This window comes from Podarcis muralis, chromosome 17 (assembly GCF_964188315.1).
Source record: "Podarcis muralis chromosome 17, rPodMur119.hap1.1, whole genome shotgun sequence".
In the NCBI taxonomy this organism is placed as follows: Eukaryota; Metazoa; Chordata; class Lepidosauria; order Squamata; family Lacertidae; genus Podarcis; species Podarcis muralis.
Window position 1 is genome coordinate 23,471,021 of NC_135671.1, and position 10,749 is coordinate 23,481,769.

At 44.5% G+C, this 10,749-nt stretch overlaps 1 protein-coding gene across 3 annotated transcripts in view; it reads left to right on the forward strand.

Annotated features, from left to right (window-relative positions):
• MOB3B (MOB kinase activator 3B) overlaps window positions 1-7,440 on the forward strand; it is a 96,138-nt gene extending 88,698 nt beyond the window's left edge. For all 3 annotated transcript variants that reach the window (XM_028711671.2, XM_028711674.2, XM_028711672.2), the window contains exon 4: window positions 2,853-7,440. In XM_028711671.2, coding sequence (XP_028567504.1) covers window positions 2,853-2,882 — 30 coding nt within the window. In that variant the 3' untranslated portion in view covers window positions 2,883-7,440. The remainder of the gene's footprint in view (window positions 1-2,852) is intronic.
• The last annotated feature ends 3,309 nt before the right edge of the window (window positions 7,441-10,749 follow it).

The window sequence follows — 10,749 nt, forward strand, 5'->3', positions numbered from 1 at the left end:
GCATCAAGTTTCATCTCCCAGCCACAGCAATAGGCTTGGCGCCGCTTAGTGGCTAGAAGTCAAAATAACACAAACAGGAGCTGATGCTTGAATCTGTTTTGTCCATTTGAGAACCATCAGAAAGCAGGGGTCAGCAAGGTTTATCTTGCCTGGGCTGGATCAGTCCCGCAGAGATCCCTCCATGGGTCGGATCGTGATTTTCAGCGTCTGCGCAGGTGCGATTTTCAGCAACACACTGCACCGGTTTAGCGCAGCGGGCGACTCAGTTCGGGGGCAGCTTGTGGGCTGGTCAAACGACCTCTGCGGGCTGCTTCCGGCCCATGGGCCTTAGGTTACTGACCCCTGATCAGAAAGTATCATTCGGCAAGTCTGTCGACTATTCCTCAGAAATCCCGCACTCGGTCGCTTCCTATTTGCAGTAACAATTCCAGTTTTTGCACTTTCTGCAAATATGAACTGTGGAACTCCCCACCATAGCTGTCAACCATCCCTTATTTGGCGGGAAACTCCCTTATCCTAGCACCGTGTCCCGCTGCTGTCCCTTATGATGTCCTTTAAATTTCCCAGGTTTCAAAGGAAGCAGCTCCTCTCCCTCCCTCCCTGCCAGGCAGGGAGGAGGGAGGCTCCAGCTGTGTTGCTTGGCTACATTGCTCACCCAATAAGGAGTCTAAGAACAACTGGGGGGGTGGAGCTTGCATGCCTTGTGCCAATCAAGTCAGCCGCGTTGCCTAGGGACTTTCCTTTGCTCAGCGCTTCCCAGCGGAGAGGTGACGGTGGTTTTCCTTGCTGCATCCCCTTTGCTGGGTTGCTGTGCTGTGGGAATCACCGCTTGAGGCTTTGTTTAGCCGCTGGCTGGGCTTTCTGCCTTTGGCTTGGAGGGGCTCAGAAGTTGAACATACCTGTGCTAGGAAAATCCCTTATTTTGGCTGCTGGTCCCTTATTTTCGAGGCTGCTGGTCCCTTATTTTCAATTCTGTAAGTTGACAGCTATGCTCCTCACAGAGACATAACCCTGGCTTTTGACTCTTGATATGTGTCTTTTGAGGACCAGCTTGGTTTTATTAGTTTTTCTCCCCACTGCATGGGGGAAAGAATTAGGAGTCATATATTAATACCACTGCTACCTGTAAGAAGCAGCTCTGTGACCTTACATTAGTATTGTGGTGGTTACAAGGCAAAATACATTGTTTCCCCTGTTTTCCTAAGTCTTCAGACATTGTAAACCAGACCTGCGCAACTTGTAGATCCACCAAGCTAAGCTCAAGCGCACCAGCCATGACATCAGGGAGTATTTGGCGACCGCTTTGTTTTTGAAGTCCTGTTCAAGCAGCAAATACAGGACGTTTATTGGGCTGCTGCTGGCCTCAGCTGGTCCATAGATCAGTAGTAGAGCAGGTAGAAGGTCTTAGGTATTATTCCCAGCATCTCTAGGCATGCCCTGGAATGTCCTCTGCCAGATCCACAGACTAATAATGTAGACATTATTACTGAGTTAGATAGACGGCCCAATGATCAAACTTGCATTAGGGCAATTTCCCATGTCCCTGTGCCTTTGTTCTGCACAGCCCTAGCCTCGCATAAAGCCCTCTAAGAAACGGTGCCAATTCAAGAATTCCTCTTCCTTCCCAGCCTCAGCTGGGGAATTGCAGGTCACAACCAAGGCCCTAAAATTCACCCGTTTAAGGTTAGATTAGAAGCTGGCTTTTAATTTGAATTCAAAATGGGGAGTGCAAACAGCAGAATTCAGATTTTATTTGCCTGACTTGTACAATACAATTTCTTTATTTGTCACCTATGGTTTATCCCACTTAAGGTGTATCCCATTCCATTTGACTGCAGTTCCATCAGCTGCCACTCCCTGATGGAAAACTAACTTCCAATGAGGGGTTACAGGCATTATAGGAATCCCATTGTATGATCTTGAACTGCTTTTTGCCTGATATCTGTGCAGCTAATTTCCTTGTTTTAAGGTAGGATGCAGAAAATTAGGAAATTAAGCAACCCATTAAAGCTGTCAGAATGATAAAAGAATAGCACCAGAATTTGCTGGTTCCCGATACTGCCCTTGAAGATGGCAGAGAGAAGACAAACACAGAATGTTATGAAGCTGCTTTATACAGGTGGTGACTTTTTTTGGCCTGTTCACAGGTCCTTTTTGACCCGGAAGAATGCAGAATGGGAGTGGGGCAGGGCGTAATGGGGCAGGGGGCGCTTATATGCTCTCTGATAATGCATGTGAGGAGGAGGAGTTTGGATTTGATATCCCACTTTATCACTACCCGAAGGAGTCTCAAAGCGGCTGACAATCTCCTTTCCCTTTCTCCCCCACAACAAACACTCTGTGAGGTGAGTGAGGCTGAGAGACTTCAGAGAAGTGTGACTGGCCCAAGGTCACCCAGCAGCTGCATGTGGAGGAGCGGGGAATCAAACCCGGTTCACCAGATTACGAGTCCACCGCTCTTAACCACTACACCACACTGCCGGAAACAGAACCCCCGCCTGAAATGGCTGCCCCTTGCCGGATCATTGGTCCATTTAGCTCAGCATGGGATTGGGGAACTTTTTTTGAGCATATTTGTGTTTCACCCCCCAGGCCTGAGACTCTCCTCTACTTGTTGACACAGTCTAGAAACACTTCTCCAGGATTTCTGATGGGAATCTTTCCCAAGTCTTCCTGGAGATGCTGAGAATTGAACATGGTGCCTTCTCTATGGACAGCAGATGCCCTGCTGCTTGGCTCCCCAGCACTGTAGAGATGCACAGAATAACTGCTGCTGGTGTCAAAAACCTGCCCAGATTTATGATATGTTAAAGGAGCGACTTGTGACTTTAACTGCTTCCATTGTTTTACAGAAAGAGATGACAGCCCGGATGTGTCATTGAAGAACCACTGTTGAATGAACGAAAAACACAATTTCCTGCTAACTAAAGAAGACCTAGAGGACACGCCAGCCCTCAGAGGGAAAACTTGCCTCCTTTCATCCTTAAAAAGCAGGAACCTTCAGGGACAGAAGTTTATTGCTTCCACAGACACCTTCCCACAGTTGTGTATGCTCTTAACCCTAAAAATGCTGCTCAGCACCTCCTTGGAATGATGTGGATGACTTGGAAAGAAAGGACAAAATGATTCTTTTTTCCGTATTCCCTGAATGAGTGAGGAGGAACTCGTCAGACTACAATTCGATTCCGTCCACCTTCCTGCTCTTAAAGCTTTACTGCAAGTTTGGTCTCTCGGTGTACTTTCAAAACCAACTATTGTTAAACTGTAGTTATAAATACATTGTTGTCGGGTACAGTACATGTTAAAGACCTCAGCAGAGCATCTGGCTCCCTTTTCCAAATCAGCTTAGAAAGTAACTCTCAGCCTGTTTTTTGCCTAAAAGGGGGAAAAGAGATGATGTGCATTTTATACACACACACACCAGAAACTGAGATTGATACTTTAGGCATCAATCTTTGTTTTCCAGAGCTCAGGTAGGGAAGTGGCCAATTGCCTAGTGGAACAGACAAACTGGTTTTTTCCACTTGAAACTGTCATGCCTTAGAAAGGTGGTGACTTTCAAAACACCATGAGTTGTGTGCTCTTCTTGCCTGTGTTACATACAGCTCTCTAGGATTGATACCTACAGACCTTAACTCAGTCCTGAAACCACTTGCAATTATCATCACAGTCCTGAGATCCCAGATAAAAACTGTGGGGGCTTTCTCTCTCCTTTACCCGTGGCAAAAGGCTCACTCAAACCAGGAAAAGAAATGCCAAATCTTACACACACACACACACACACACACACACACACACTATAAAAAGTTGTTTCCCAGCTCGTGCTAGTGAGTAGCAATTGTAGCTTCTGGAAGGAGGTCATAGAGAATGTTCTGATGCATGAGATTCATGGATTAAATACAGTGGTACCTCGGAAGTTGTTCTGGAAGCCTGTTCGACTTCCAAAACGTTTGGCATCCAAGGCGTGGCTTCTGATTGGCTGCAGGAAGCTCCTGCAGCCAATTGGAAGCCGTATTGGACGTTCGGGTTCCAAAGAACACTCGCAAACTGGAACACTCACTTCCAGAACGTTGGACTTGCAAGGCCTTCAGGATCCAAGGTACAACTGTAATACATTTCAGAATTTGGAAGGCACAGTTTGTGTGTGCACGCAGAGTCCACTAAGGAAACAAAAAGCGCAGGTATGGGGAACCTGTGGCCCTCTATAAGGTATTGGACTACAATTGCCAACATCCTTGACTGGCTGGAGCTGATGGGATTTGTAGTCCAACATATGGAGTGCCACAAATTCGTGTTCCTGACTTAGGGAGAATTATTATTATTGTTGTTGTTTTAAAAAAGGAAGGCAGTGACAACTTCTGAGTGACAGAGAGATAAAAGAATTCCAATTTGTTAGCTCTATAAGCGTCACTCAACTGCACCATGTTTATTGAAATCAGTGACTTGTAGGGCATTTTCAGAGAGCTGGCTCCCACCTCTGAACTGCAGTTATAGTGATTCAGTGAGAGCTACACTATGAGACCATAGTACATGTCGTGATCACCTATGCAGCTTTCTATATCTTCTTTTACCTTACTCAAGATGACCTGGCAAATGCTTCGAAATGCCACTGTGCCTCAATTATTTTTCTACTAAAACGTTTGTTTTCTTTCTTGACACTTCACTTACCAGGAAATTGGTGGTTGGTGTGATTGTGATACTGGTTTCAATGTTGAGTGGGGGAAAGGAGACCTTTGTTTGAGGAAATGATAAAAGTAGCATGGCTTTAAGGCAGCATCCCAGTGCTTGTTAAAAAGCGATGCACTTTGTATGTGCAAGAGATCTGTAGTTGATAGGTTGCATGTGTGGCTGGCTGGAGTGGTTACGTCCATGTCTTGTTCTTCCGATTGCTGTCCTTCATTCCTAATTTTATCCCTTCTCGTAATATGAAAAACAAACTCCTTGTTGAATGTTGCAAGAATAATGACTGAATGTTGCAAGAATAACGATTAAGATGATGATGTTAGACTCATTCCATTTTGTCTGGTGTCTGATAAAATACCCTCCCTCCAAAGCTTAGTAAACAGATGAATTGTCACCCAATCTTAGCCAGTGAAATTGATATTGGTGACATCAGCAAACAGCCAAGAGATATCCACGGCTAAGCCTATTAACCAGTGTTTACTGACACAGTTTTAGAGACGCAATTTAGAAAACGAAATGTAGAATTTGCCATGTGCCTTCTGTGGAATTTAGTCCAGTCTTTGATCATATAAATAGCATTGGAATTTATTTGTCCTTTGACTAATTGGTAATTCTTTGACTTTTTGAAAATCAATAATTTGGAAACTAATCCCACAGGAGGTGAAGATTTAAAAATATTGATGGGACAAGGCAGCATATTAACCTTGCAGCATAATGTGCACCGAAAGATGTTGGGAATCTGCACGAAGTTATTTTTGATATGCACATGTTTTTGTTCCCATATGGTCTGAATACCAACTTTTACAGTTAACACAAAAATGTGAAGTTTTGAATCACAATATCAATGTATTTTTTTTTTCTATTTAAAAATGAAGGTTTCTAATAAGTGCTACGGGAATGGATTTGTGATGTCACAAAGGCAAATCTCATCACTGTTAGGTAGAGGTGGTTTCTACCGCAAACTGGTAAGAACCAGTTTCCCCTAACCTCAATCCTGACAAGAACATTGTACATTTAAACACAACACAGTGAATGAGCTACCCCACTTCTACCACTCAGGATTTAAGTGGTAAAGATTACTGTTTCCATTTAAAAAACAACAACACTTTACTGGTTTAACTTTCTGCTATTTCAAGAATTTTCAGGATCAGAGCAATCTGACAACTTCCACATGTTAAGCAATGTTTTGGATACTCAACTTCCTGAACCTAGCGCCCATGGCACCATGCCAGCGGATGGCACCTTTATGTTTTGAGGACGAAATTCTTTGTGTCTGTCTCTTTCAATAACCTGGCATTTAGAATTTATTTTAACATGTAATCCCAGGGGAATTGAATAACAGGGACCTTGATTGGGTTGATTGGAACCACTCTGGGTAAGATTTTGGAAGAGCGTTGAGGCATCAGGACAGCTTTAATACAATTTGGTGAAGCACTATTGTCTCATTTCACAGAGTTGCTTTGTAAGGCATGAAGCAGCCAAATTCTAAGCCACTACTCTGGGTGGGTGGGATTGACTGTTGCTCTCCATGGTTCATAGTGGTAGAAGATGCACTGGAAGCTCAGCTTTTCAAAAGTAGTCCATAGAAACGAGGGTTCAAAGCCTGCAAACTGGCCAGAGATCTGTTGAATTTCACAATGGTTAATGTCCCAGGATACAGGATAAAGCTGATGGGAGTTTATCAGAGAGGCCCTGGGGTCCCTGTTCACAGATTGCCATATTTTTCGCTCTATAAAACGCACCAGACCACAAGATGCACCTAGTTTTTGGAGGAGGAAAACAAGAAAAAAAATATTCTGAATCTCGGAAGCCAGAACAGCAAGAGGGATTGCTGCGTAGTGAAAGCAGCAATCCCTCTTGCTGTTCTGGCTTCTGGGATAGCTGCGCAGCCTGCATTCGCTCCATAAGACACACACACATTTCCCTTTACTTTTTAGGAGGGAAAAAGTGAGTCTTATAGAGCAAAAAATACGGTAATCTACAGAAGGTAACAATGCTGCTAAGTCTGGATCTTAAACAGCTCACCCTGATGATGATAAAATATTTTTGGGAGCATTCTATTTTACGGACAGTGAAAGGTGAGTACATATGCTTTGCAGCTGCCTTTCCCTAAACTGGTCCCCTCCAGATGTTTAGGTCTACCGCTCCTAGCAACATGGTCAGTGATCAGGAATCATGGGAGTTGTAGGGCAAAACATCTGGTGGCCACTATGAACTGATTTTCTCCTTCTGAAGTTTTGAATAAAACATGGCTGGCCTGAGATTTCAACAGTTTATTAAACCCAGGCATAGAAACTCCATCTGTCATGCATTCCCAACTCTGTTTTGAGAACCCAGCAAAAACCAGATATTAGAAACTGACAAATAATGCTGCTTCTTTTTGACTGTTCAGGTGTCCCTGCTTTGAAGTGGGTCTAGTTTTATGTCAGAACAGTTTCCCAAGGAGCACAGTTAATGTGTCTTAACTGGTCTGTGATGGTATGTGGAAGTTTCCCCTCCACTAATTTAGACAAAGACTATGGTTTGTTTTGTAGTGTTTTTAGGGTTAACGTTTTTCAGCAAGTAATTGGTTAGATTACATCGTTCTTTTTCTGCCCCATCAACCGATCAAATTCTACCACTGTGGGCTTTAGCAGTGTCAAAGTCAATGCATTTGCAGAATATTTTAGTTATGTGTGTGATTAAATTAAGAGTTCAACTGTATGATGAGACCAATGCTGTCAATGAAATAAAATGAGTTTTACAAAACGATATAAAGTTGCATCGATTATAATTCATGCTTTTAAGCAACTGAAATACAGCACAACCCCACAGGTGTTCTGCATCATAGAGTGAGATGAGCGCGCAACCCCAGAGTTGCCTGTGACTGGACCTAATGGTCAGGGGTACCTTTACCTTTTTACTTTAATTAAAAATGTCGAAAAAGGTTTGGAGTCGGACATTTTTCTTGGAATCTGCTGGCCCTGATTTATGTCTTGAACAGCCCGGCAGTAAAAAGAGCAGTTTAGATCCAAGACGTTGTCGTATTTAAAGTAGACTAATTAAAACCAATGTGGCTTAAGTTATGAGTAACTTAAGTCTCATTGTTCCAGTGGGCTTACTCTGCATATGACTTAAGTCTGGATCTAACCCAGCTAGCTAGATTCATTCATGCTGTGAACAAAATGATGAGCCTCCTCAACTGTTGCAGTACTTTTCAAACTGGTCCAAGAAACTCAGGAGCTTATCAAAAGAAAGTACAGTGGTACCTTGGGTTAAGTACTTAATTCGTTCCGGAGGTCCGTACTTAACCTGAAACTGTTCTTAACCCGAAGCACCACTTTAGCTAATGGGGCCTCCTGCTGCCACCGCGCCGCCAGAGTCCGATTTCTGTTCTTATCCTGAAGCAAAGTTCTTAACCTGAAGCACTATCTCTGGCTTAGTGGGGTGTGTAACCCGAGGTACCACTGAATCAGCAATGGAGTGCAAGGAGTTTGAAAGTAGTTAATCTGCCATTACTCACGTTCCCTAGCAGCACTGTGCAGCAAGGGAGTTATGGATATATAACTCCATGTGTGATGAGCTAGCGTCAACCAGTCTCTCTGGCCCCTGTGTGAACAGAGCATACCCTAGAATGCACATTCAGAACCTAAAATCAGGGTCAACCCACAAGTTACCTCCATTGTAAGATACTGCTGCATGTTCTCTCCCTGTCCTAGAAGGACAGCTGACCTGAACAGGCATATTATTGCATAGATTGGTTGGAGAGCCAGTGTGATTAGTATTGGACGAGGTTCAAATCCCCAAGAAACTCAGCCTGGAAACCTCACTGAGCCAGTCACTGTCTGAGCCCAGCTTGCCTCGCAGAGGTGTTGTGGGGATGAAATGGGGAGGAGGGAACCATACCCAGCACCTGAAGGCTTGGGATATGAAAATAATAATAATAATAATAATAATAATAATAATAATAATAATTTATTATTTATACCCCACCCATCTGGCTGGGCTTCCCCAGCCACTCTGGGCGGCTTCCAAAAAAATATTAAAATACTGTAATACATTAAACATTAAAAGCTTCCCTAAATATGGCTGCCTTCAGATGTCTTCTAAAAGTCTGGGAGTAGTTGTTCTCTTTGACATCTGGTGGGAGGGTGTTCCACAGGGAGGGCGCCACTACTGAGAAGGCCCTCTGCCTGGTTCCCTGTAACTTGGCTTCTCGCAGTGAGGGAACCGCCAGAAGGCTCTCGGTAGAACGATGGGGGTGGAGACGCTCCTTCAGATATACTGGACCGAGGCCGTTTAGGGCTTTAAAGGTCAGCACCAACACTTAAAAAAATAAAAATGGGAGCTTCTAGGAGCATCTTACCAGCATCAGCGTAGTAAGCTAATCATGGCTTTCACTTCTGTTATGGAAGTCTGGGCTTCCCTAACTTAAATGACGCTAATATCATAGTTAAACTACCACTGAAGTCCCGCAGATGTTTTCCCCAAGGAGAAGCCTCCAGTGTCGAAGATGGGAGCAACAAAGCAGTTTTGCTGATTTTCCCCACCCTCTGCTACCCAAGTTTTTATGTGCATCTTATTCCCACCAAATAAATTAAGGTATTGTGCATTCTAAGATGCTTAATGGAATCAGATGGATTGTGGACCACTTAACATAATTGGAAATTAGGATAAGATGCCTACAGAACCTTAATCCTTCTGGCCAAGTACTAATATATATTGCGCACACCATGAGCACACCACAGTAGACAGACTTCACTTCTCTCAGCAACGTTTTTTAAAAAAACAATACAGAACCCAGGTGCCTGTTTTGTGGGGGGGGCACACCCCCCCTTTCAGAATCATCGATCATTTCAGCTTGGAAAAGACTTAACTTGCTGACCTGGCTATGCAAGAGAGAGGAAGTGACCCACCTGTTTGCCTACAGATAATCTCTGTCATTGCTGCCGTCGCTTTCGGTATCTACTGCATTTTAAATGGGGTTTCCTTTGGTGCCTTCAACTGGTGGTACATCGTGGGCATTTGCTGCATTGTGGCTGGCGCCTTTGCCACCTTCCGCATCTATGAGGTCTGCATCTCGGTGTCGCGCACGGAGGCATCCCCAGAGCTCAGCCTGCATCCCTAAACAAGAAGGTTCCAGGAGATGGATGCGATCCAGAAAGGTTGCACCGCCGCATAAGAAGCCCTTTCTGTAGGATGTTAGTAACTGCATGATGCCTCTGCCCAAGGAAGAAGAAGAAGATGAGGAGTTTGGATTTGATATCCCGCTTTATCACTACCTGAAGGAGTCTCAAAGCGGCTAACATTCTCCTTTCCCTTCCTCCCCCACAACAAATGCTCTGTGAGGTGAGTGAGGCTGAGAGACTTCAAAGAAGTGTGACTGGCCCAAGGTTACCCAGCAGCTGCATGTGGAGGAGCGGGGAATCAAACCCGGTGCACCAGATTACGAGTCCACCGCTCTGAACCACTACACCACACCGGCTCTCAAAGGAGCAAGATATTAGTGGCTGAACTATAGTCTGTATGGCGAAGGGGAAATACTTTTTTATTTGCTGCATTCCAGGATGTAGCTAAAGGCACAGAACGTGTAATAGGTAATTTAGCTCCAGACCAAAGAAAGCAAGAGGGACAAATCGTTCCAGCTTCCTTATGCATCATTCCAGGGCAGCTCAGCCAGCTCCTTCGGTTACATTGCCTGCCTCTCCTGCTCCCTATATTATTCTCACAACTACCCTAGCCCAAGGTCACCCAGTTACATAGCTGTCAACTTTCAGATTTGAAAATAAGGGATCAGCAGCCTCACCTGTCCGGGGACAGTCTATGGGATATCTAACAATCTGGGATAGCAGCAGGAAACGGCGCTGGAATAAGGGAATTTCCCACAAAAAAAAGGGAAGGTTGACAGCTATGCCCAGTGATTTGATGGGGATTTGAACCCTGGTCTCCCCAGTCCTTGTCTGACACTAACCATGACACTGCACAGGTTGGCTTACAATAATATTCTGTTTCCATCCTTGGGCTGAGGCATTGCTGGGCTAACTAACGTGGTACAGGGGGGTGGCTGCTTGGCTTCTCCCCCCCCCC